Here is a 26,844-nt window from a genome sequence, read left to right on the forward strand (position 1 = left end):
GCTCCCTCAATGCTTGTGGCATCTGTGGCATTTTGCTGTGAGACAAAACTGCACATTTCAGGGTGGCCTTTTATTGTGGGATGGTTTATCTCAGCAAAGCAGAAGTGCTCACTATCACACATTTAGACAGATTTGTGAACAATGTTTGAGAGAAATGGTACAATTGTGTATCTGGAATGAATTTTAGATCTTTAAGTCCATCTCATGAAAAATGGGAGCAAAAACAAAAGTGTTGCGTTTATATTTTTGTTGAGTGTATGTTGATCAAATGGATACACATGTATACACTTCAGCTTCTTTCTTGTGATTTCAGTGTAGAAGGTATGAAGACCATGGTCTTGAGATGAGGTATAAGAGAGCAAGACATACATGTGGTATACATCAACTTCCATTTTCTTTGAATTATGTCTCATTTTCTTTTACTAATGAAAAACTGAATACTTTAACCTCTTTAGGGCTTAAAGAAATCCTTCAAAGGCAACAATGTGAGAAAGAAAAGCAAATCACAGAAATGAGGTCCTTGAAGGGAGTTTGAGGAGGAATTCGGTGAATTGAACAAGCTTCCTTGAAAAGCTTTGAAGAAGTGAGAGACTGACGTGGAGGTAAGAGAGCGAGAACTTATGCAACTAGGGGAGGCAGAAGGAAAATGTGAAAGTGGGATTTGAAAGATTACATTTGATTTGCTTTGTAGTCGGTACGTAGTCTAGAGGAGAGTCTTGTGATATGACTAATGCGAGGACCAGATAAATAGTTTGACCCTTGGTTTTAGTCGGCCCACTGATCAAAGTTAAAAGATGCAATCAAATCAGAGGGGAGAGAACAAGCAGTGAGGCAGTGGACATGGATATAAAATTATATTTAAACTCACCAAGGATTCCAACCAGTCCAAGGACTGAGTAAAAAAGATTCAATTATTCTTTGTCATCTTATTTTTTTAATAAATAAATGAATTAATTCAACAATTTCAAAAAATACATGAGCATTTTGATGAAAACAGTATTTTGTTGTAAGAAGAAACATCAGCCACCAACCACAAATATGTAAACTCAATCCACGACAGAAAGAAAAGAAAATGCCCCTCTGTTAACACACTGCAGGAATATGAGAGAAAATTAACATTAAAACATAAAACTAAAACATAACGGCTACATAGCTACGTACATACATAGACTTACACTGCATAGATGCTTCTCGCAGTGAGATAATTTCCTCAAAGTGTTTTAGTGCAGAGCAGGCACATCAGTTTGACATTCGATAACTAGTACAGGACTTTTCTTTTAAAATGAATTCTGATGAGCATTTTCTGCTCTTCCGATTTAATATCCTACTATCTCTGTTTGTGATTTATTTTGTGACATGTGTATTATACCAGATTGTACATATCAATGACAACAATGGAGATGCTAAAACAGTTGAATTAATAAAGACTTAGAGGTTACAGTCCTTGCAAAAGGAGTAATTGTAGTACATTTTACAGTAGTACAATTATTAGAATAAATAACCATCCATAAAATACAGCAGACAGAAGGTTTGCACTTCAGTAAGAATCCAAACGTGCCACTTGCATTATCTAAAGTTTCCCTTCTAAAGAATGCCAAACATGTTGAACATGTCGTTAAACCCTCAGATGTGTTGTGTCATAGGAATAACAAAACAAAACTTGGGGCTGAAAGTGCAAAAACAAAGAACAATTCCAGTTACTTCCCAGAGAAAACATCTCTTTATCTGACCTCTTTTTCTTCATAATGCAATACAAAATGCCTTATGCGCATCAGAATTGGGGGGATATCAAGTACTGTGCTGCTCCACTGAACTCCAGAGCAGATATGCTTACTAGGAGGGATTCTGTCCAGCTTTTAAGACTTTAGCCAATGGAGTGTAGAGGAGAGATAACAGCGTTTTATAAGACCTTAAACATATAACCAGAGCTAAATGTAAACACTGGTTAAGATACGGGATAATCCAGGTGACACGTAGCAGAAAACCTTTGTAAAGATGTGAAAGAGGCGTTTGTAGCTGATGATTATTTCCCCTCCTTCTCTAGAGCAGTAGACTGAGTCAGATAAGTCAAACAGGAAAAGCAGAAGAAGAGGGGAAAGATTTGGTCCAGTACGCCATGTCATATCATGTGTGTCTTTCTGAACGGCCAAATGGGACTTAACTTCTGCTTCTCGTGACACTGCTGCCTACTTTATGACAGTAACATTGGGAGCCTTTTGGCCCTGAAGCATTTCTGGTCATGTGACCGTTTTACGTTCGGCCCGGGGAACCCATTTGTGCGTAGTGACTCTCCAGAGCACTGGTGCCAGTAGCAAACTGAGGGTGGTGACACTGAGAACCAGCAGGTAAACCTAAGCAAGGAGACATAGTAAAAAAATAGACAATGAGAACATTTATTCATTAGTTATTGTTTCTCTATTTGCCAATGCACATGTATGTATGTACTGTATGTATTCGACAAAAGCCTACTTCTAACTAACTTTTTTCATTTGCTTATAATTTTTATTGTCTTTTGAATGCAAATTTTAATATGTCTTTTAATGTATTTGTATGCCCCTGAACTGCCTTGTGTCTGAATTGTGCTTTATAATTAAAACTCGCTGTGTCTTGCCTACTGCAAATAAACATAAATCACAGACACCAACACAGTATCAGTAATAGAAAATAATTAACAGTCATTAAACTCATGTATTCAGTCCATTACTGACCTCTCTGGAGATGATGCCAGCACGACGTGCACGGCTGCTTAAGACGAAGGAAAACTCGCTGACCTGAGCCAGACCGGCTGCGACCACCCAGCGTATGTGTCGAGAGCCTGGAGGTAGGATCGCCGACAGCACCAGCACAGCCATCACAAACTGGAAGGAAATAGGGAAAAAAAGAGGAGAGTGGAGGGACTTAGACTGCCACAAAAAGGACGGACTGGATATGGAAAAGAGCAAAAAGAGAGAAAACTACCGTACCTTCAAGATAACCAGCGAGAGCGTTAGCGCCAGCAGGATGGTGAGTTCATACAGCACGAATGACGGGAACACGTGGAGACCTGCAACGTCGCACACACTAAGATCAGTAAAGGTGTCGCTGTTTACACTATGAAAGTTTAACGTGATAACAGAGCTGAGATCTGTCATGAAAATGTCATTTTGGGTCTGACCGATAGACGCAAAGAAGATGATGGCGAGGAAATCTCTGATTGGCTCGATGCATCCCATGACCTCTGTGGTAACCATGTGACCCTGTGTGGACAACAACGCACCAGCCAGGAAGCAGCCCAGCTCCATCGAAACGTCCAAAAACTCTGTCACCTACAGTGTCATTCAGCGAGAGAACAATCAACACAAACAGTTTTCTTCTCAGGAGGTTAAAAATGCTGCGGTGGAGGACAGATATCAGGCCTTTGTAGACAAACACAAGACAACTAGAGAAAGTGCATACCGTCAGCATGAAAAACACAAAAGCTGCCATCCCAAGCACCAGGATCTCCTTGTTGCCTTTGCTCTCAGCATGCAGTTTCTTGTAATACGGGCCAATCAGGAATTTTTTGACAAACAAACACAGCAGCAGCACAGCAGCCAGAGAGACCAGGACCTGGGCCAACAGCAAAAACACGCGCAGACTTCCAAACAGAAAGCTGTGTTTAAAAAAAGGAACAACAGATTCAAACAAGCGGTGTGTGTGTGTGTGTTTGTGTGTGTGTGTTTGTGTGTGTGTGTGTGTGTGTGTGTGTGTGTGTGTGTGTATGTGTGTGTGTGCATGTGTGCATGTGTGCGCATTGCAAAAAGAAAAAAGGGACTGACCTGTCCAGGTCTCCGCTCTGTGCCTGTATCAGAGTTGGCATGACGGCGATGAAGAGGCCGAGCTGAACATCTTGCATCACTAACATCCCGAGGAGAACGCTGCTGTAGTCCGGATCACCTGTCTCACACACGCAACACTATTACATTGCGAGGTAATGCAATAATCAAATGGTTAGAAAATGTCACAAAAATGTTGTTTCCTCCTACATTAATTTTCTAGAAATCTCAAGAAACAAATCTTATTTTCTTGTGATAACGACTAAAAACGCCTTATTTACTATTATTCTACCTCAGTTATTACCTCACGATAACGGATTCATTAATAACAGCATTATAAGAAGGAATTATTGGCTTGGCTGTGCTTGGCTTCCATACTTAAGGCTTGTTGGATGATCCCAGAGAACCATAACTTATTTTAGATGAAACTCTTTACCTGCTTTGGTAACTGCAGTGCATTAGCCGACACTATGATGCACCTCTATGTTTATTTGTCTGTGTATAGAAAAGCGCTATATAACTCTTATCAATTACTATTATTATTAATATATGTATGTGCAGAGACATTACCAACATACCTTCTTTGTCCCCTCTGTTCCCTGCCAGGAAGCGGGACACTAGAGGAGTGCTGGACAGGGACAAACAAGAGGAAATGAAGACGGTCTGCGTGGGTTGAATACGCAGGATTTGTCCCCACAGCAAACCGGCCGCGACCATCAGTAGACTGAGGTAGCATGAACCTTGAACCGAGGTTTTCCATACCTACACACACAAACAGGTGTCAGTCAACACACTTTATGGACTTTACGGAGTCTCAATCAAGTCTGAGGTTATTTCAATTTGTATACCCATAACAACTTAACATTAGCTGCTCACGTTACTACTGGCAAAATAAACAATGAATACTGACATCGTTGTACAAGTTTGTATCGTAAATTCAAATCCCTCTTGTTTACCTTTCGAAGGCGCTCGGGTGAGAACTCCAATCCCACCACAAAGAGAGTGAAGAAAACACCCAACTCCCCCACAGTCTCCACCTGGACCATAGCCTGCAGGTCACAGAGGCAGACACTGACATGAAACAACTAGCACAAAAGGTTCACACGCACACAATCAAACCACTCAAACGAAAAAACTCAAACCTTGATGCTGTTGAGGCCACAAGGACCCAGCAGGACCCCACAGATGATATAACCAAACATGGGAGGAAGACCCACCAGCGTGCAAATCCAACCACAGGGCAGGGACAACATCACCACTGACACCAAATCCTGCACATGCATGTTGCAAAAAAAAACATTGGGTTAAATGTTGGTTGTGTCAACCTGGATTATATGGAAGAATCCATGAACGGGAGGAATAAACTGACCTTGATGAAATGATGGTCCACTCTGGTCATTGTAGAGTCTCGTGGTTTGGTCAGGACGTACTGATTGTTCTGCGAGTCAATGAGCATGCTCAGTCCCATGTCGTCCACCACTTCCTTCTGCTGGGACCTGTTCTTCCTCTTCCCTCCATTCTCCTCGTCCTCCTCCACTCTCAACACTGCCTCTACGTTTACTCCTTTCATCTACACAGTAGGAAGGAGGGCACAAGTCGATGCTTTGTTGAACAAACAGGTGTGTTTGCAATCACTTGATTTTGTAAACATGCTGCCCTACGTTGTTAACACAAAGCTTTGTTAGTTGACCTGCTTGTTGTTGTCAAAGGCATGATCCTCAATCTCTTCCTCTAGGCGGTCTGCTGCCTTCCTGACGTCTTCCAGGATCTCATCCAGCATGGACAGAGTCTTGTTCTGGGCTAAAGCGTTTTTTACAGCTTCCTGCTGGTGCTTTTCAGCAGCTACCAGCTCTACATACTCCTGTTCTTCCTGCAGGGTGAGAAAAAGGCCATATGCACAGCTGTGTTTCAGAAATTAGAGGCAGCGTACACTCACAAAACTCACTCAATATATACAAAGTCTTGCATGACACCATAATATGATCTAGAGCTGAAGAAGTCATTGGATTGACAGGATAGTTCTTTAAATCAGGCAAATATCTCTTCAATGATGTGAAGATTTGCTGATTTTATGCATTTTCACTTAATGTAAAAAAAAACACACTCGATTATTTTGTAATTAACCATGTAAATAACTGTTTGATGCAGCCCTATTCACATCATCATAGATTGTTGATGTTGAAAAGATGGGTTTCATTGAACATTGAAATGTGTACACATGATATTCCTTCGTATCAGAAACGCCAATCTTTCTGAATGACTCTGCTCTGACATAAGCTGTATCCCGTTACAGAGACCGCCTCCTTGGTAGGAGGCGGTCTCGCGGTCTATGAAGGCTATAGCCTATGAAGGCCGATTCGAAGGCCGAACGAGCGTTGTTAAACGGGACAGTCTCCGCAGGTCTTTTTCTATTTTATTGTATGCCATCTCTTAAAAAAACGCAATGAATCATGGGATATGTTGGGCTGCGAAGGATACATCTGATGCAGCCTTCAAAACCGTGAAACGAAGGCTGCATTTCTCGGCCGCATATGAGGAGCCTTGCAAGGAGCCTTGCAAATGGAACAACCTTTGCGCGCCGCTATGACGCAATCGGTCTTCAAATGCAGCCTTCATAGACCGCAACCCCTGAATCGAGATACAGCCATAGTCTCATTGAAACACTACTGAACACCATGGTCCTCACCTTTATGGCTGCCTCCCTGAGGGCCTCCAGCCGCTGTCTGCTGCTCTCCTTCATGTTGACCACGTCCCTGTAGTCTCCCTGCAGCGCCCTCTGCAGGCTGTGCAAAGACTGGAACACCAGGTGCTCACTCTCATTCAGCTCCTTCTGGAAAACCTCCAAAGTGTGAACCTGAACGCAAACATGGCAGACACCAGTCATTTATTTTAAACTGTAAGTTATCTTTTTAGATCACAAGAATAATTGATGATGAAAAGACTGACTATTTAGCGCCCAAAGAAAATAACTGTTAGCCGCAGCTCTAATCTAACCAGGACATCTCATCTCCTTTGTTTACTTGAAACCTTACGAATTAAATATGATGATCATGTCTTACTATTTAGGCACTGTGCCACGGGCACCACCAAAGCATGTCTTACTATTTAGCTATTGTGTATAATGGAATGTGTCAAACACACAAACAAACAAAGATCATAAAGATATGCACACGTTATGTCTCGCACTCACAAACCACACCATCATGATCCAAATAAAAAGGCCTTTGCCCCATCTGGTATTTATTATCTGGCTGGTACCTGGAAGAGCCTCTCGGGTTCTGAAAGGGCCCGGTCTCGGCGAACAGCGTCCGCAGCCGCTGCCAGCTTCTTGACCCCCACATTCTTCTGATGCAAGAGACCAACCAGCCGCTTGCAGTTGCCGGCCACCCAGCTGCGGCCTTGTGTGGCCCCCTTGCTCTGGTAAAGCTTGATGGCGTGCTGGGCCACCTGGTCCTTGTGCAGCGCAGGGAGGGCCCCCACCGTGCCAAGGCACAGCAGCCAACACACAACAACCTGCATCCAAACCTCTACTTTTCGTCTTCACCTGAGGGTAGAGACTGCTTACGAAACAGAGACCTGGGAACGGGAAAAAAGAAAAATGACAGGAGGAAGGGTGTAACATAGATAAAAGGATATGTCTAGCTCATTAAATCTGCAGCTAAAATACAATATTTACTCCTGTTCTAGTAATTTATTAAAAAAAAGTATGAAGTATATCTTTGTGTCTTGTTATTAAATACGGTCGTCTACAGTAGGAACAAATGGGCTTGGTGAGAGCCACAGACAGACTGGGGAATTGGGAAAGCATTAAGAGATGAAGTAACACATCGTTTGTTTGGGTGTTGTCATGGGATTTGTTGGTTTACAAAAATGATAGAAAAATACAATAGTTACCAGTCATAAATATAAGCTTTAAATGCACGTAGAGTGAAAGTATTTGTCCTAACATTTTACTATAGATAATCTCTTTTGATTGGGGCTTCTCTGTGCATTTGTGCCTGTTACTAAAGTCATCTAAAGAGATAGTTTAATCTGTAGCTTAAGCAACAGCTGCGTATAAACACCTGAGGCCTTTGCTAATAGCACTGTGCTGCATTAAGTGCACTTGACTTGACTGAGCACGTGCATAATCACGTATTCCAGTAGCACTTCCTATTCTGTCTAATCCAGATGTGAGGTTGCATTTCTATCTTAAATTGTAAGAATTGTGCCATTATGAGAAACTGCTTGACTGTCCCAACTATGCTATCATGAGCTTACTTACCCAATAATATTTAACTCCAACAGCATAATAACTGAATGTATTCAACACACACCCAAGCTGGACCGCACCTTTGTAGGCATGAATCGAGCTGACGGATGTTTGCTTTCCCAGCTCCTCCTCCTCTGTCCTTCTTCCTTGATGCTATGCCACTCTGCTAGAACTGGTTCTGGAAATCAAAAGCATAATAGCATTAATTCGTTTAAGTTGTCATATTTCTTATTATTGGTTTGTACATAAAAAATGTGTATCTAAAATCTAACAAGTAACCAACAACTTTGACAATATAACATATAAATAGCCCAAAGTAACAGCATAAAAGGCACAACACAGTAACCCAGACATTAATGTTTCACACAACAAAATGGGTGATGAATTTTCTTTTTTCAATTTAATGTCCCAAACACAGTTTACTTTAAATATATTCACTGTTCCATCAACTTTACTACACGAAAACCAAAGCACAACATAATCTTACTATAATATAGTTTCATATGTCTGAACATATTATTGGTTTGTACAACAAACACATTGGCATGAAATGTCATCCCTGAAGAACAGCAACTCCAAACTGTAGAGTACTTGGTACATTGACTTCCAGCAACTTGAATCTGAATTTGAAAGTGATGCACATAAGAATTATACCTACAAAACAGCAGGATACCATAACATATAACATACACAGCCAAGAGTAGGCTAACAAGATTCAAAATAAGGCGGCCGCGGAACACATGAACCCAGAAATTAATGACGTTTCACACAACATGGGCGGTGGAAAATATGAATTCGTTCAATGTCCCAAACAGTCCACTGTTTACTCAATCTCATAAATCGAGAAGAAAAAAGGTGCTGTAACTGTAGCCTACCTGCGATATGTGCACAGTCCTGATAGCCTACTCAACACTACTCCACGACTGAATAAGAAGCTGAAGAAGCAGGAGTAGGATACAATCATTCTGTTGTACCGCAGCACCAGCACCACCTCCGCCAACACCCCTACTCCTCCTCCACTGCCACATAGCTGAAGCCAGCGTTGGTGCAGGCGTTCACCAACTTACTTGGACACCAACTTCTTGTAAACCTCGACCTCCAGCCGTCGCTAACATTACTCGGGCTAAGCTAAAAAAGGGGAATGCTAACGTTACTTCTTCGCCCGGGTAGGTAGGTACGTCGCTGCTCACTAAATTCCTCTAGAAGTTGAACCAGGTTTTTTTTAGTATGTATAAAGTTCAATTTGTTTTCCTACGCCGGAGCAGTAGGTAAAAGCTAGCCACAAATTCCAGACAAGCTCCAGCCAGCTGAGTCCACACACACTCCTGACTCAACCTTAAGGCTAACATTAGCTGAAAAGCTGTCTTGTAGCAACTTTTGCAGGACACAGCTCATGAAGACATTGTAAATCACTTTTAAATACACTAAAACTCTTTAGGTCAACCATTCCTGCTTTATGTTCGGGATAAAACCCGATACAATCGCGTCGGTGTAACTTTGAGCCATTATTTTAGATTACTTCCGAAACATCTTTGATATGGGAGTTGTAGTTTTCAGAATATTTATTTATTTAATTATTTTTAAAGCTAGACCTTGTCAAGTGCACTCAAACTGTGACGGTTGGCAGAGCTTGCCTTGACGGCCTTTACACACTTTTTGGGTTGCTACACATTAAACATTTTACTTTGACAAACATGTAGAATTAAGTTCAAAGCTTTCAACTGTCTTGTTTTTTTCATCGACAGTTTGATTCAAAAGTTACAATGTGTCCATTTCCTTGACTGGATTTCAGTGGAAACAATTACATAATAAATTACAATTTAAAATCAGTTGTTTGTTAATGCAGAATGGTATTAGGCCAAAGGTGTTCAAAACACAAGGCCTGTGGGATTACAGCGCTACAGAACTACATTTCCCATGAGTCTAGTGCTCCTACAGTAGCGCAGTTTTGTGTCGCGCATGCGCACCAAGGGTGATTGGATATCAAGTGGGCCAAAACAGCGTGTGATAAAATGGTAGGTACGATTAAAAATGAGAAACCGGGGCATTTGTTTAGCCCCGTTAAACAAGTGCAAACACCCGATAACGACTGTCATTGACGTCAAAGGGACCACGCCGATATGGTAGATCGGGGTGTCCTCGGCCAACTGTCGCATTGTCAGGGTGATGTGTCTCGGGAATATGAGGGAAATGGAAGGTCAGTTGTTGGTATTTTGAGATCGGACACCCGCACTTGCGGCACGTACCTTTCCCTTTATGGTAACTCGTCTATGCTTTTGCCCCGGGTCAGGAGAGAGCCTGAACGATCAAACCCCTCCCCCGGGAAAAGTGGGTCGCCAAACACTGGCCTGTCACGGTGAATTGGACTGTGTGATCATCGGGTGGGTCAGATCCTGCAGTTCTGCAAATTACGTGCAACCCTCCGTGCAGATTAGATAAGGGGGTATTTTGGGTAACTATCGTAACAGTATGGTGCTTGAAGTGACAGTGTTTCGTTTCTGTTAGTGCACTTCGCCTTCTAAAACACAGGCGGTTGCAGTTATGCTACGAGTCTTACTTTTTTAAACGCTTAACAGCTCTTACAGTCATCATGACACGTGTTATTTAACTATACATTTTAAATTATTTTGTTGATTTTTTTAAAATGTATTTAAGTAGGCCTACTTTTCCAAGTTTGCAGCAATCAATTAAATTAAATTCAATGAAGCTTAAATGGAAATCACATCCTTGCACTCTCATTCAAATGTTCAGAAAGTTTAGTAAGGCTCTGTGTTTATGTGCAAGCTCAACCTCGTGTGCATATCTATAGACATCCCATCAGCCTAATTCTGCATTTTAACCGTGTGCCTTTTTGTCTCACAGCACAAGTTGAAGTCATCACAGAAGGACAAGGTTCGGCAGTTCATGTCCTTCACACAGGCCGGGGAGAGGACAGCCGTGTACTGCCTGACGCAGAATGACTGGAAACTAGAAGTGGCCACAGACAACTACTTCCAGAATCCAGACCTTTACTACAAAGAATCCATGAAAACCTCAGTGGACCGCAAGAAGCTGGAACAGCTCTACAACAGATACAAAGGCAAGATGTAGCGATTGACACGTTTCCAGACTAATAGCACAGTCTGGTTGTCTTGTCTGTTGGCGCTGTTTTGCTCACCCTTCTCAGCTGTCTTTGCAGACCCCCAGGATGAGAATAAGATAGGCATCGATGGGATCCAGCAGTTCTGTGATGACCTGACCCTGGACCCAGCTAGCATGAGCATACTAGTGGTGGCGTGGAAGTTCAGAGCGGCCACGCAGTGCGAGTTCAGCAGGAAAGAGTTCTTCGATGGCATGGCTGAGCTAGGGTGAGCAAAACTGATACTGGCATTTACACATTAGGGACATGTTTTTATGAGAAAAAGTACTTGTATATTCTGTTAAATGTGAGTTTGGGGGGCGCCCTTAGCTCAATTGGTAGGGCGTCCCCCCCATGGGCCTCGGCCAGCAGCAGACCCGGGTTCGATTCCAGCCTGCGGTCGTTCTCTGCATGTCACTCCCCTCTCTGCCCCATTTCAACTCTGTCTCCACACTATCAATAAAAGCATTAAAAAAATGCCAAAAAAAAAAAATGCCAAAAAAAGAAAAAAATAGTTTGAATTCACTTTTTACCTGTCTGGTGTGTGCATTTCACCACAACCCATAACAACAGGATTTTGCAAGGCTGGTCTATGTATGTATGTATGTAGCCATTATTGAGCCATTATTTTAAATGTAATTACATTTAAATTAATTATATATATATATATATATATATATATGAATATATATATTGAATGTTTTTTTTCTCTCCTTTAGCTGTGACAGTCCTGAAAAACTCAAGGCGATTCTTCCCAGACTAGAGCAGGAGCTGAAAGACACGGGGAAGTTCAAGGACTTCTACCAGTTTACCTTCAGTTTTGCCAAGAACCCCGGCCAGAAAGGATTAGGTAAGCATAAGAAGATGTAGAAAAAGTCACGTTTCACGCAAAAAAGCAGATTTGTAAAAAAAAAAAAAAGGGGGCAGTTCAGTCTTATCTGATTAAAAAATAAAATATAATAAACATTTCACTTTTCTTCGTATCCTAGACCTAGAGATGGCTGTTGCTTACTGGAATTTAGTTCTCACAGGGCGCTTCAAGTTTCTGGATCTATGGAACCGCTTCCTGGTGGTGAGAGGCCTGTTTTCACCTTGTGATTTACTTTTATGTGTCAGCAGGATGATAGAAATGGTAGAATACAGCCTAAAAAACAACAACTTTAGTTTCACAAAGGTCTAATTTATTTCCACGTAGTTGTAATGATTTTAAATGCACATGGATTTTAGATTTTGTAAAAACACCTGAATGTTTAATTCTCGTTCTTCTCCTTTTACCCTGCTGCATTCAGGAGCATCACAAGCGCTCAATTCCTAAGGACACGTGGAACCTCCTTCTGGACTTCGGCAATATGATTGCAGACGACATGTCAAACTATGACGAGGAAGGTGAGATAAAATAAAGCCTTCGGGATAAAAGCATTTCCCACTCCTACAGCAAAATGTAATGTTGTTCTCAAATCTGAACTCACAACTTGCATGAGGTGATCTATATGTTTGTTATTTCCATATTTATCAAATTCTTACATTTGGATTTATTGCATCACTTATTTTTCGGTAGTATCAAATATGTTTGGGCTCATAGTAAATAATATGCACAAAATGGATTTGCTTAAACAATTACTCTGACAAGTACAGTAGTTCTGTATGCACTGAAATATTAAGGTTCTTCCTTATACTTATTAGGTTTCTGTAATAAACTACATTAAGATGTTACTAATTGTCTGTGTTTTCTCCCTCTCCTCAGGGGCATGGCCTGTCCTTATAGATGACTTTGTGGAATTTGCTCGGCCGATTGTGGGGGGGAGTAAGCGCAACATGACATAGTGTTTGCTCCAGCCTCATGCAGCAAAGAGTTTGCGCTTATCCCGATTTTTCTTTTCTTTTTTTGGATAAGGATTTTTATAAAAATGAGCCAAAAAGTGACAATTTCTCAAGAAGCCTGTCTGCGGCTTGGCGTTAAGATTATTCTTCCAAACGGCATAAAATGCCTTCGCTGGGGAATAATCTGGAGAGGAGATCAGGAGAGAAATTATGTGTTTTTTTTGTTGTCTACTGGCAACGACAGACTTTTGTAATTGCAATATGGAAATGATGGGTACCCCAAAACTCGTCACTCATTGGCAAATAGCCCATGGGTGTGGTATCGAATTGCTGCTGTGGACTCACTAACCTGCACCCTTTTGCACAATGAGGAGGGACAGTGAAGGTGAACTTTCAGCACACGCAGAGGATTAAGTTATAGATGCAGTAGGTTGTGGCCTCTTACTTTTGTCAATTGTGAATGGAACAGTATGTTTAAAATCTGCATGTTTTTTCCCTCAGCTGGAGTGAAGCGGTGCAATGGACGTCGAGGAGGGAAAAAGTAATCTACATTATTTTCACTGAGATTGTGAATGTGAAGCTCTCTAACAATCACACTGAGAGCAGAGAGAAAGTGTGCTTGCTCATCATTGTGGGTGTGTTTTCGGGTGGGGGGGGGGGGGGGTTTAAACATATTGCCTCCTTTACAATACAATGCTGAATATTTTAATTTGTTTTTATTATAAGAAATTAAGAAATTCTGATTCACCTTGATTGAGCAAAAGTGGAAAAGTTCAGAACCATATTTTGTATTCACACTGAGAATTGGACAGAGCAGCATGCGTTTTAAGCTCAGCACGAGCAGAATCACTGTTGTTACAGTTGCAAAATACTGTACACACCAAAATAAAAATACATTCAATCTAGAGTGAAATAGTGTATCGAAGGAAAAAAGGTAACATAATCAAGTACTTAAAAAGCATTTAGGATCGTAATTTTTGCATTACATTTTTCTGCGACTTTAGTTTTGCAGTGTGTGAACTGCTGTGCACAAAGAGAAACTGACTGGCACGTTGACTTTTCTATTGTACAGTTGATGATGCCATGCCAACCCTGCAAACTGCACTGATTTACACTTTTTCCGTTTTCATTTATCAGGCAGCACTGTATACAGCCACAGAGCTATTCAGTTTACAGGACAGTGGGTTCACTTCAGGACCCCTTGAAGACAAGAGGTAGATACATGTGTTTCTAATGGGGGATCCTTCAATCAAACAAAAAAAACTTAAGACACTTAGACTTTTTAAAAGGACACAATCTAAATCCCAGCCAGTGGACTACTTTTACTGTTAGTTTACACTGTTAGAAGTTTTTGTCTGTTGCTTTTTAATAAAGTAGCAACTGCAGGGCAATGCTGGCATGTTGAACTACTATGAGAAAAACATGTCACTTTAAGAACATTGCTTGCGCTGCCATCTGTAGGTGGCTGTGTAGTATAGCATTTTTATGTACTACATTCTATGTCAGAGCTGGATGTGTTCACAAGTATGTGAAAGCACCTGACCAATCCTGGCTGATGACAGATGTGGTCAGAAGACTTTAAAATTTTAACCCATAGAGGTTTTTGCAGCAGAGCATTTAGTGTGATTCTTATTACACTTTAAAAAACTGTGCAGTTGCTAAACGCATCCCCCTTACCTCGGCTTAGGAGTGTGACATGAGGTAGAGCTCAGGAAACAGTCATTCACAGTGAACAGCAGGCGGCTTCCTGTACTTACATCAGTGTTTGCCATGATTTCTGTTCCAAACAGCCGCTCACTTTGCTGTCTTGTTTTGCCAATTGTTGTCACTGCGATAAAACCTTTGCCTACTGTTAAGTGTTGGAATCCGATTTCTCTGTCCTGTCAATATGTAACCGCAGGGGAAATACATGCCTTTTGTTTTCCTTAAGTTGTAAAACTTGAGTTTTAAGTTCTCATATTTATGTGAACAGAATTCCGTCATTAACTGGTGGTGTGCATGAAGTTGACTATCAGAAGTGGTTGAGACAGATCAGGATTTGGAGTTATGATTCCAGTCCCAGATTGAACGGCGATGAGTGGTAAAGAAGCCAGCTTCATAAAGTGACTGTAAAACAGTCAGTGTAGGAGCTGGTAAATGTGTCATATTGTTCACCTTTGTAACTAAGCAAGTTAGGTATGTGTTGGTGCAATGAAATATCCCATATAAAGTATTTGTGACTGTGTTGCAACAGCAAGATGGTGTGAAAAGCTTTTTCCAGTTAATTGTTGATCTGACATTGTCTGTGGTTCAAGAGCAAGAATATGTGACCTCGGTATTCAGTTTGATAATATGATGCATTTGGTACGTTTTTTCTTTGTTAAAATATGTGGTCAATGCTTTCTACTCATGAAGATCATTTTCTTGTCAAAACAGTATTATTTTTTTGCAGGTAAGACAACAGGTATTTATAGAATATTATGTCTTGTCACACAAGCATATCGAACATTGTTTTTTGAAAGTTGTCAATAAAGCATGGTGTTTTTAACAGTGCTGTAACCAATGTATTTCTGTCTACCAAGTACATCAGTTGGTATAAGATATTGAAAGCCAGTCAGGAGGTTTGTGATGGGCTGAAATCAGTAGTCCCTATAAGTAATTATTTTTCTAAAACTGATATTTATCAGAACATTGCAGCTAAAATATACAACTTTATCTTTATTCCAGTTTTGTGCATTTCCAATACATCTTCACAATTCTCGATGTACAGTGCATACGGAAAGTATTCACAGCGCTTCACTTTTTCCATTGTTTTGTTACAGCCTGTAATAACGGTGGATTAAATCTATTTATTTTCCTCAAAATTCTACACATAATACCTCATGATGACAACTAAAAAATAGTTTGTTTGAGATTTCTTGCAAAGGTATTAAACATGAAAATATAATATGTACATAAGTATTCACAGCCTTTGCTCTATACTTTGTTGTGGCAACTTTGGCAGCAATTACAGCCTCAAGTATACTGGAATATGAAGCCACAAGCTTGAATTTAAGTCTGGGTTCTGGCTGGGCCACTCTTGAACATTCACAGAGTTGTCCTGAAGCCATTCCTTCAATATCTCTTGGCTTTGTGCTTAGGGTTGTTGTCCTGTTGAAAGCTGAACCGTCGCCCGAGTCTGAAGTCAAGAGCGCTCTAGAGCAGGTTTTCTTCCAGGATGTCTTTGTACATTGCTGCATTCATCTTTCCCTCAATCTGACTAGTCTCACAGTTCCTGTCGCTGAAAAACATCCCCACAGCATGATGATGCCACCAACATGCTTCACTGTATGCCTATTGGCCAGGTGATGAGCGGTGCCTGGTTTCCTCCAAACATAACGCTTAGCATTCATGCCAAAGAGTTCGATCTTTGTCTCATCAGACCAGAACATTTAGTTTCTCATGGTCTGAGAGTCTTTCAGGTGCCTTTTGGCAAACTCCAGACAGGCTGTGGAGGAACCCTGGAGCTCTGTCAGAGTGACCATCGGGTTGTTGGCCACCTCCCTAACTAAAGCACTTCTCCCCGATAACTCACTCAAGGTAGAGGGATGGCCAGCTCTAGGAAGTGTCCTGGTGGTTCCAAACTTCTTCCATTTACGGATGATGGAGGCCACTGTGCTCATCTGGACCTTTAAATCGGCAGACATTTTTCTGTACCCTTCACCAGATCTGTGCCTCGAGACAATCTTGTCTCAGAGGTCTACAGCAATTCCTTCGACTTCATGCTTGTTTTGTGGTCTGACATGCACCGTTAATGGGGGACCTTATATAAACAGGTGTGCTTTCCAAACAACTGAATTTACCACAGGTGGACTCCAATTAAGCTGTAGAAACATCTCAAGAATGATCAGTGGGAAAAGTATGGACCAATTTTGAGCTTGAAAAGGCAAAGGCTCTGAATACTTATGTACAAGTGATTTTTTATTTATTTTTTTAATACATTGCAAAAATCTCAAACAGACTTTTTTGAAGTTGTCATTATGGGGTTTTATATGTGGAATTTTGAGGGAAAAAAAAATGTAATCTAGCGTTATTCCAGGCTGTAACATAACGGAATGTGGAAAAAGTGAAGCGCTGTGAATACTTTCCGTATGCACTGTAAAAAACTAAGCAACAAGAGAACGTACTTTGGATACTGAATTTGTTTTATAAAACTAACATTTCATTATGTTTTGATTAAAATTCTTGTATTGAATTAACCCAGACATTTGTGTAACTGTGTTATGCTCTATTCAGAAATGTTTTAAGGTCCTTATGTTGAATGGAGGCAGGTTTTAATCTGAGCCAAACACTGATCTGATATCAGAAATTTGCAAACTAAATAGCATTGGTGAATGGAAAAACTCAAATCTTCATATTCCTGGATCAGAACTGTTGCTCTACAGTGTGTGCTACAGTGTGTGTGTGTGTGTGTGTGTGTGTGTGTGTGTGTGTAAAATGTCCGTTTGGTAACAGTTGTTGGTTATCAGGTTGCATTCCTGCTGCATATCGTCATCATCATTGGCTCTTCTGGTAATGCTTTTTCCGTAGTATGTTCCGGGTAACATTCATCAATAGATGCATGGAAAAATAAAGGCTATGAATTCTTAGGAATAACAGATCTGTGTCATTTGCCCCCTCTGGCTTCAGAGGGGTAACATTGGTGCTGTAGGTGAATGAGGATTTAGAAAACTCTAGGATAGTGTACATAACCTCAGAGTTCAAGATGATTAAGAAATAAGTTTTAAAAAGTGAGGTTAGTACTAAGGCAGGCTTGTGGAGTGGTGTGTGTGTGTCCCGGTGGGGGTGAGGGGCTGCAGCTGCATCATTTGGGATGATGCTCCACTCTTATACCCTCCTCCCATGGGTCAGGCGAGATGTCAACAAGGTCCAGCACCAGATGACAAGCTTGCTTTCCAGCCCAGCAGCACATTAGCATCTCTTCCAATTCCCCCTCCCACATTAGCACTCCACAACGAGCCACCCGGCTTTCAGGCTTTGGGGCAATGGGGATTGCCTTTTTAGGAGACACCTGATCACAGCTGAACTCACCACCGCCCAACACAAAGAAACTTGGCATGATAATGTGTTGCTTTAGTTTAGTGCATGCCCACCCCTTGATACTGAGAGTATGTGTTTGTGTGTGAGACAACTGATGAAAAACTAGACGGTAGCTGTTAGGGTAGGAAGGTGGTATTATATGAGACAGAGGTCTGTGCAGGAAGCTCCATCTCAAGCGGAAATCTAAAAATTGTGATAGATGCAGAGGCTGTTTGAAGTTCTTCAGGATTGTTCGGCAAGAGAGTTTGTTCTGTTTTTTCACTGTTCTTTTACGGCAAGTCTGTCGACGAGGTGAAGACGGAAGGATTTCAGATTTTGGCATTTGTTATCAGGAGCCATTTAAATCCTAGGAGACGTGTGACGGTTACATTCAAGAAAATATCTCTCTTTATTTTTTTGTGATAAGCTGGGTTAGCGGAGCCCAGCGACATGGAGAAATTCAAGGCAGCCATGGTTCTGGGTGCTGCTGGTGATGCCTTGGGCTACAGAAAGGGCCGCTGGGAAAGCTGCACCTCAGGCAAGAAGATCCAAGAGGAACTGGCCTCTCTGGGGGGATTGGGAGCCCAGAAACTGGATCCTGAAAACTGGCCCCTAAGTGATGCAACGCTGATGCTCATGACCACAGCAGAAGCACTTATAACGGGTACGTTTAGAGTTGTTGTTTAAAAGAATGACAAGGAGGCTTTGTTGAATGGGCAGATTAGAGAACAGCAATCTTAGCATTATTATGCACAGATTTGCTTCATTGTCCTATTTCAAAATGTTAAATATCAAATCAAGACATTACTATGCAATATCACATCTAACTTCACATACAACCAAACCTTTTCTTTCTTTATCTGTTCAATGATATATACAGAATATACCCGAAAGCAGACTGATCCAGCAGGGCCTTAGACCTTTCTAAAGGGTTAGGGTTTAGAAGGACCAGAAAAGCTTCTTCTATATAGAGTCAATGGAATCTGATAATCACTCATATCATCTCTTAATGACAAAACCTTCTGACACACCACAAACCATAATTCATCAAAGACAAAATCTCAGTAGAAACCTCATTAAGAAGGCCGTCACCCAAATGTCACCTCAAGCCCCCACAGGGAGGTCACAAGTTGCCAGGACAGAGAACTCCAAAATAGAGTACTTTGGAAAAGCTGATCCTCTGCTTTGCTTTACTGAACAATAGCAGGTCAGACTCCTCCTTAATCTACCGGTATCATGTTTGGCTGCAGATGCGGTTCAAAGCCAATGACAGCAGCTCTTTGAAATGGTGATGACATCTTTTGAGATTAGGAACCCTTTTTTAGCCACAATGCCTGCACACACATGCCAGAAAAAAGCTCATGATGTGGAATGAATGCGGTTCATTAAAGAAACGTATTAATAGTATTATACCTTCGTAAACTTAAAGTAGATAAGAAAGACAACAATAACTAAGGCATCAACTCCCTCTTTACACATATTCATTAAAGGATTTGACAATGCATAGTTTGGCAACTTAAGGTCTTTCCCAACTCGCCTTTGGAGGAACAGAATCTGAACCATAGTCCAGTCAAGAGGGTGAAAGTTCTTGTCTTTCATCAAAGTCTAGATCACTAAATCAGAGGTAATGCTTCTTAGTCAACAGAGGCTCTCTCTCCCTCACTCATACATTGCACACATAAACAACATTCTAGCGAGTTGGCTGTGGGCTCTGTTCAAGGATCCGAGTTGACCTCATGGTGAGAGGAAGTGCTTCTACTTGCTCTGCAGGCATGCTGGTCCTAATCTGGGGTGAGGCAGGCCAAGGCTAAATTTAGCCACTGCAGCTGCATGCCAATCAGTGTGTGTGTGTGTGTGTGTGTGTGTGTGTGTGTGTGTACAGATTACTGGTGTCTGGAGGACCTATATCGGGAGATGGTGCGTCTGTACGTTGAAGCCATGGTGTCTCTGCAGGGCAGAGCCCCCGATCCTGCCACAGTGGAGGGCTTTGTTCACCTCAAACCTAACAACTTCCTGCTTGCCTGGCACACACCATTTAATGAAAAAGGCCAGTGGAATTTTGAAGTAGTCCAATGAAAAAAAAGAAGCAGTTTGTGAAAATGTGTATCTGTGTCTCTATCCAGGGTCTGGGTTTGGGGCAGCTGCCAAGGCCATGTGTGTTGGTATGAGATACTGGCAACCAGAGAGAATAGACAACCTGGTGGAGGTCAGCATAGAGATTGGGAGAATGACCCACAACCACCCCACAGGTAACAACGTTGACAGTTTCTAACCTACCCAAACAAATCTGGCAACTACAGGGTTATTATCAAGCTGCTTATAAACTATTAATCATCTCTTTTTGCATTTTAGCTGCAAGATCATTGATTTCATACTAGCGACTTGTGGTCTCACTCTTGGCTTCAGGCTTCCTAGGCTCCATGACAACGGCGGTGTTTGCATCCTATGCGATACAGGGGAAACCTGTTGTGTCTTGGGGCCGCGAGCTCATGAAGGTCATCCCTCGGGCTGAGGAGTTCTGTAGGAAGACCATACGTCACATGGCAGGTTTGATTGCATTTTTGTCAGTGATATGTGCGAACCCCCTCCCCCCCCCCCCCAAAAAACGGCAAGAGTAATATCAGTGTACATATTTTGAGTTTGAACATGCCAATCAGCTGATCCCAGTTATGTGTGTGATTGTGCATTCCTACTCAGAGTATCAAGAAAACTGGTTCTACTTTGAGGCCAAGTGGCAGTTTTACCTGGAAGAGAGAGAGATAGAGAAGGAAGGACAGAACAAACCTTCGTTCCCTGATCGCTATGACGCAGAGGAGACAGACAAGGTAAATCATGCCTCTCAGTAACACAAATGATCAATAGAAAGAAAAGCATACCTTCAGGTTTAAACATCGTAAGGTAAGGTCTACTGCTGTTACTCTGTCCTCATACACACAGATGTATAAGCGCTGGAGCTCAGAGGGCCGTGCAGGCCGGAGAGGTCACGATGCCCCCATGATAGCCTACGATGCCCTTCTAACTGCAGGGAGCGACTGGTCTGAACTGTGTAAACGAGCTATGTTCCATGGAGGTGAGGACCACAGCAAGCCATTTTGAAGTACAAACAGATAAAACACTTATTTGAAAAGGTTGTGTTTTTGTTTTTGTTGTTTTTCTAGGCGAGAGTGAAGCCACAGGCCTGATCGCAGGGTGTCTCTATGGCCTTATGCATGGCATGAGCCAGGTTCCCCCAGGTCTGTGCCAGGATATGGACAAAAGAGAGCGCCTGGAGGAACTGGGAGAAGTGCTTCACAAAGCGGCATCTGCAGAGAAGTGCATTGACAAGTAATCCTGCTCTTCACTGGCCTGAACCCTACTGGCTGTCAGAGGAACTGCACATGACTGTAAAACTGCCTCCCATTATCCCACACTCCTCTCTTCTTCCTTGGCAATATCTCACTACCACACTCTCTTGAGTGGATTCCTGTCTGCTTGATTTAGCTATTCACATAAGTGGCAAGGTTAAATGAGTAGGTGTAAGAGGCGGAGAAACAGAAAAAATTAAAACCATTTATGTGATGAGTTTTAGCCTTTATCTGGCATGAACTATTTCATAGTAGATCTCTCTGGATTTTCAATTCTCTCTGGATCTGGACTCTATCTATTGCTCCACCTAATGGCAGAGCTGTGAGGGAAGGTCAACTCTTAAAGAAAAGCAAAATATAATTTATTTCAGTGACCTTTTCCTTTGCCGAAGCTAACTGGTATTAACATGCACATGTTGGTATTGTGTCAAGGAACACATTTGATTCCTTGAAAGCAGCTAAACATTTTAGCTGGGGAACCTCTTTTTCAGCTTTTGCACATTTAATTCAATAATTTTGGATTTCTAGATCTGTCTTGGCTTTTTTCTGCATGTAACAGGTGGAGGACATTTTGAAATGGTTGTAGAATAGAAATCTTGGTAACACTTTACAATGAGGGTACATTAATTAATGGTTAGTTTAGGCTTAGTTCATGTTATTAAGGGTTGGTTAATGCTTAATAAACATAACCTATGCATAAATGCTTTGTTGTTTTATGGTTAGTTGATGCATTGTTAAGCATTAGTTAATGTGCATTGGTTAATGCTTGGTTAAGCATTCTCAGTTAAGCATTAATTAAGCATAACAGAGTAATGCTTAATTATTTGCACTTATCAGCTTTAGTGTTCTACATTGTGAAAGCACAATTACATGCTGAATATTAATATGATATGAACATTAAAATAAACTACATTACGCATGAAGTGCCTGTCTCTCTTTATATTAACTACAACATTTAATTTGATGGACGCTCGCCTCTTCCTCTTCTTGCTACCAACCCTCCTCTTCAGTCTCCTGAACTAATCACCTGTAACAAGTTCACACTGCTGCAACGCTTCACTTCTAGTCTGATAATTCCATCTCCTTTAATTTGCTGCAGGGGTAGGTGAGTAGGTAAGTAAAAGAGAAAACAAGTAGTGAATTTAGAGAACAAATTCCCTATACTTCAGAAAACAATCCATTTCAAGCTAAGTGAAGTTAATTGTCGACTTACATGGGTTAAGAATTATAACGCCGACCTTATTGGAATAAACCACTAAATTTAGCACCACATTTCGGATGGTGCTGTACCATTGTTCCATTCAGACAGTTACGCAATGTCACTAAGCTACATTAAACAATTACGCCAGGGTTTGGGTTAAATTTAATTTCTTGGTTTATCTATTTTTAAACTAGCCTGGCACCGCCCTCCTACCTATTTCGCTCAATTTTTATTTCCCGTCAGTAGTCAGTCTGGGTCCACGGTATATTTGCGGGTTTTCTCAGCCAGATTTTTGGCTGTCCAAACAGCGAATAGAGGGAGTGGCTAAGAACAAAGACGTTGAGGTTGTGCGCCGGTTTCAGTTGTAGTCAGAAGCCGGCGCATACGTCATGACCAAACGTTATGCGATTGGTGGGCAGATCCAGAGTGGCACTGGACAGATCCAATAGTTTTAAACTTCAACAGACATCTGCCTTCAAGTGAGTTAACGGTTGTCAATTGAGCGATTCCAGACCTTCTTTTCAAATGAAATTAAGTGCGATGGTCTGGTAGGACCAGGCTATTTTTAAACACCACCCATTTTGAACTACAATTTAGTATTGTTAAAAGTGTGAGAGGTATTTCAGTATTAGTTCAGATCACATATTTTAGACCACCACAAATATTGCAAATTGTCTACCCTAGGGGAAAGACTCAATTATGACAGCATTTTTAATTAGAGACTATCCATTAAAAAAAACATGATCTCATCACAATTGTGCATCAAGCATGGCATTATTTCCATGCAGCATAAAAAGTTATTATTTGCCAATCATCTTTTCACTTTGCTGTCAATATCTGTAACTACTAAGGTATCATGAGCTGTAGATGGTCAAAACGATTGAGTCTTGCGTTTCCTCTATTCTCCATAGACCAGATTCTCGGAAAACCAGTATCAGCCCTAATGCTGGTATGTTGAGGAAGTTGGTAAGAGACCGCAACTGCCGCCCTGTGCTCCGAGGGATCCTGGAGAGTCTCCTGCATTACCTGACAAAGGAACTGCCCAAGTGGACCACCAGAGACAGAAAAACGGAGAAGCCAGCATTTGATATTGGGGTTGAAAGAGAAACAGATTGGCCTGTTCAGGGGATTGAGGCTTCAATGAAGCAGGCACGTTGCTCTATTGTTCATCTCACTGGAGAGCACAGAATTACCCAGGGAAAGATGGAGACCAGTTCCAAGATCACAGAAAAATGCAGATCAGATCCAAAAAAATACCAAAGTGCAGGAGACATAATAGCCCGGCGCCTTACCACATTCCAGCTCATTCAATCCAAATTCACAAGGTGCACACCCAAACATCCTGTCACCCAACAAAGGGAGGTGGGATCTCTGTCCTCCGGCAGAGGAGTGGTTGCTAATTTGAACCACTGCCAAGACAGTGAGCATGACATGCACAAGAAACACCACACTAGAAGAGAACATGGACTGAAGAGGCGGGGCAGTGTTAAAAATATCATAGCCAAGTTTGCCATGACTGAGCAAATGGAAAAGGGAGAGAACATGTTGAAGAAAAAGCCAATCAAGCCAAGACTCATTGGAAGAGGGATCCTCCTATCTTCCTTGATGGAGAGGTTTGAGACCATGGCCATTGTGTGTAGGGGGAGTGACCCAAAATGTTCACATGAGAGGCCTCCTGTAGGAGCCAAGGTAACAAGTAATATACAACAGAAGGTAGCTTGTCATGAAAGTTTGCACCAAGAGGTTTTAGATCAAACTTTTAGCAAACAAAACCTAGACAAGCAAATTAAAAGTAAACCAGTTGGACAGCAGTCCAATGGAAATTATTCAACAAATGGGGAGCAACAAAGACCAGAACAGGCAGTAGACGATTTGATAAAAGTTAACTCAAACCTGGAAGAAAACAATGATTTGAAAGTAGAGCAAATTATAGAAATGGGGGTTCAGCATTCAGAGCAAAAGGCTGAAGGTTCATTAAACTATCTAAAAGATGGAGCTCATGATAACGATGTTGAGGGTTGGAGGTCAGAAGAATGTGCTCAGAGTACAGAAGTAGAAATCTGTAACACCAACAAGTTAAAATATGGACATATAGAGCAGCTCTGTTTAATATGTGTCACTGAGAGTTCACTGCCAGAACCTGGCAGGCTTTTACCACAGGTTGAAGCCCAAGTGAATTGGCATGTGGCAACTATCACCACCTGCTCCCCCTTGTGGTCCAAATGTTTAAATTCCTCTCCCAAAAAATATGCCGAGGAACCGTCTGAGAGATCACACATGGAAAAGATGCACAGACATACAGCCTTACTACACACTTTAAGTGAATCAAGCAAAGGTGCATCTTCCACTACAGCTGTTGAAGGGAGAGGTCCTTTGAAGCCCCAAACAGAGGGACTTTCTACCTTTACAGCCCCCATGGAGAACAGAGCAGCAACAGATCCAAAACCGACCAAAACTGTGAAGATTCATAGGAGTCCCCAGTATGTCATCCCATACAGATTTGATAATCAAAAAGATGTTGATGATCAGACTGATTCCTCCCTTCAACCACAAGAGACTATAACCCCTTTGGTTGAGATGTCACCTACACACTTCAATCAATGCAATGAAACTTCAATCAATGCAGGCATGGGGACAATGGGACCTTTTAAAAACATTGATCTATGTCTTCTTAATAACATGAAAACACAAACCCTCCAGAGTTTAACAAAACAACAACTAAGAGAGTGCGAACCACAAGAAATAGATGTGGAGGCAAAAGAAGAACTACCACCGGTGGACGTTAAAGATACCAGTACGCCAAAAGGTTTCAGACTTTCTGAAGACACTGCCACCAAGGCTGTAATTGAAGACAGTGGGACCTATGCTGTAACATTACCTAAGATTCAACCAGAGAGAGACAATCCAACACAGAGACCAAAGTACACAACAGTCAACTATGGGGATCCTTCAGTCAAACAAACATATAAACCCAAAATCATACGATTTACTGACACCTTTACATTCTAGGTTGGTATCATTAAAGGCCATTCTGTGTATTGACATAGAGATTAAGGTCTCTTACAAGGATAATAAAAAAATGTCACTGTCCTTCTACTGACTGTGTTTTGTAATTGTACTGATAAAGCTCAAGGATGACCTACAATTTGTTACACCCTAAACCTTATCAAAGTTAAATTGTTGCCAACATTTCTGCCAAAGTGATACATATTCCCCTCCCCCTCTGTTCATAAATCAGTACACTTTTTTTTCTTCTATTTGCAGCACTTGAAATGGTTCCTCACTGTATCCACAGTTACCATATGCTGCCTTAAGTGGAGCAATATCAGTAAGTTATAGTCACATAATTCAATACATAAGATGACATAAAGAGTAGAGGACAACTTTGACTTTTTACGGCTCCTCCTGTGGGATCCCAAGGCGTTCCCAAACTGGATGATTTAATTTTAAGCTTGAGTCTTAGTGTGCTGTAACATTTCCAGCAATGTTAAATGTAACACTCCCTTGTTGTTTTATATGAGAGTTTGATAATTTTTAATTATTCTTATTTTTTTTAAAACACTGTGAACTAGTGAGAAACGGCATTTCGTTTCATTTTCTGTATGGAAGTACAGTCTATTGAAATGACAATAAAATGAATCTTGAATCTTGAATCATTCTATTTAAGTTAACTCAGCAAATAGTTGTATTTTTAATGGATGTAGCTTGTTCATTTTTAAATAAAAACTAAACTTTTCAAGAAGATAATAGTGCAATATTAATGTTGCCTTATTTATTAATTATTCTATCAGTGGAATATATTCAATAGATTTACAAACCCTGGATGCTCCTCTGATGAACGAGGAAAGTTTGTAATACGATTAATTGATACAAGCTGGCTGCTGTATATATACAGCAGCCAGCTTGTATCAAAGTGTTTCATATATGAACCACTTTGTAAGGAACTGGGCAAATACATGGTATTAAATGTCACAAGGCTGTTCCCCGGGAAGCAAACACATATTTATCACAATCTCAAATCTTCTAAATGAATGAAGACATGCTTACTCACTGAAAGCATTAAAATGAGTTAGACTTTAAGATGATCTCACTGTGGAATAGTGGACACAGTTCCCCTTGAAAACACAAATGTTTTCCATAAGGATACAGTGACGGTTGCCTAAGACAGACAAATGTTTTTCCTATTCACAGATTCAAGCACGCCCACACCAGCTGGATTACACTACACAGAAACATTTGGAGTGGTGTTTTCACAAGAGGATAACAGATCCAGGCCT

At 41.3% G+C, this 26,844-nt stretch overlaps 3 protein-coding genes across 6 annotated transcripts; 2 read left to right on the plus strand and 1 right to left on the minus strand.

Moving 5' to 3' along the window:
• Positions 1 to 936: 936 nt before the first annotated feature.
• On the minus strand, positions 937 to 9,455 carry tmco3 (transmembrane and coiled-coil domains 3). 4 transcript variants are annotated; one of them, XM_080027165.1, is made up of 15 exons: positions 8,922 to 9,455; positions 8,127 to 8,224; positions 7,053 to 7,370; positions 6,481 to 6,648; positions 5,485 to 5,664; positions 5,164 to 5,364; positions 4,937 to 5,065; positions 4,751 to 4,843; positions 4,373 to 4,556; positions 3,798 to 3,915; positions 3,436 to 3,631; positions 3,155 to 3,305; positions 2,964 to 3,043; positions 2,709 to 2,858; positions 938 to 2,351 (listed from the first exon to the last, which is right to left on the minus strand). In XM_080027165.1, exons 3-15 carry the CDS (start codon positions 7,311 to 7,313, stop codon positions 2,238 to 2,240), a joined length of 2,025 nt encoding a protein of 674 aa, XP_079883291.1. In that variant the 5' UTR covers positions 7,314 to 7,370; positions 8,127 to 8,224; positions 8,922 to 9,455; the 3' UTR covers positions 938 to 2,237. The 4 variants fall into 4 exon arrangements, with proteins under 4 accessions (XP_079883294.1, XP_079883291.1, XP_079883293.1 ...); XM_080027167.1 differs by having other exon boundaries at positions 8,111 to 8,224; XM_080027166.1 differs by having other exon boundaries at positions 8,059 to 8,224.
• A 550-nt stretch (positions 9,456 to 10,005) lies between these two features.
• On the plus strand, positions 10,006 to 13,597 carry dcun1d2b (DCN1, defective in cullin neddylation 1, domain containing 2b; the record flags this gene model as incomplete). The annotated part of the gene is given in 8 exon segments (XM_080027201.1): positions 10,006 to 10,018; positions 10,021 to 10,061; positions 10,909 to 11,125; positions 11,225 to 11,393; positions 11,884 to 12,014; positions 12,154 to 12,236; positions 12,454 to 12,550; positions 12,909 to 13,597. Coding segments are annotated over 8 exon segments (831 nt in total). The 3' UTR covers positions 12,989 to 13,597.
• A 4,875-nt stretch (positions 13,598 to 18,472) lies between these two features.
• adprhl1 (ADP-ribosylhydrolase like 1) lies at positions 18,473 to 21,350 on the plus strand (the record flags this gene model as incomplete). The annotated part of the gene is made up of 7 exons (XM_080033856.1): positions 18,473 to 18,686; positions 19,905 to 20,069; positions 20,146 to 20,271; positions 20,429 to 20,569; positions 20,720 to 20,847; positions 20,960 to 21,092; positions 21,181 to 21,350. 7 exons carry the CDS (start codon positions 18,473 to 18,475, stop codon positions 21,348 to 21,350), a joined length of 1,077 nt encoding a protein of 358 aa, XP_079889982.1.
• Between the last annotated feature and the right edge of the window lie 5,494 nt (positions 21,351 to 26,844).

Source organism: Ammodytes marinus (assembly GCF_949987685.1).
Source record: "Ammodytes marinus genome assembly, chromosome: 1".
Lineage (NCBI taxonomy): Eukaryota > Metazoa > Chordata > Actinopteri > Uranoscopiformes > Ammodytidae > Ammodytes > Ammodytes marinus.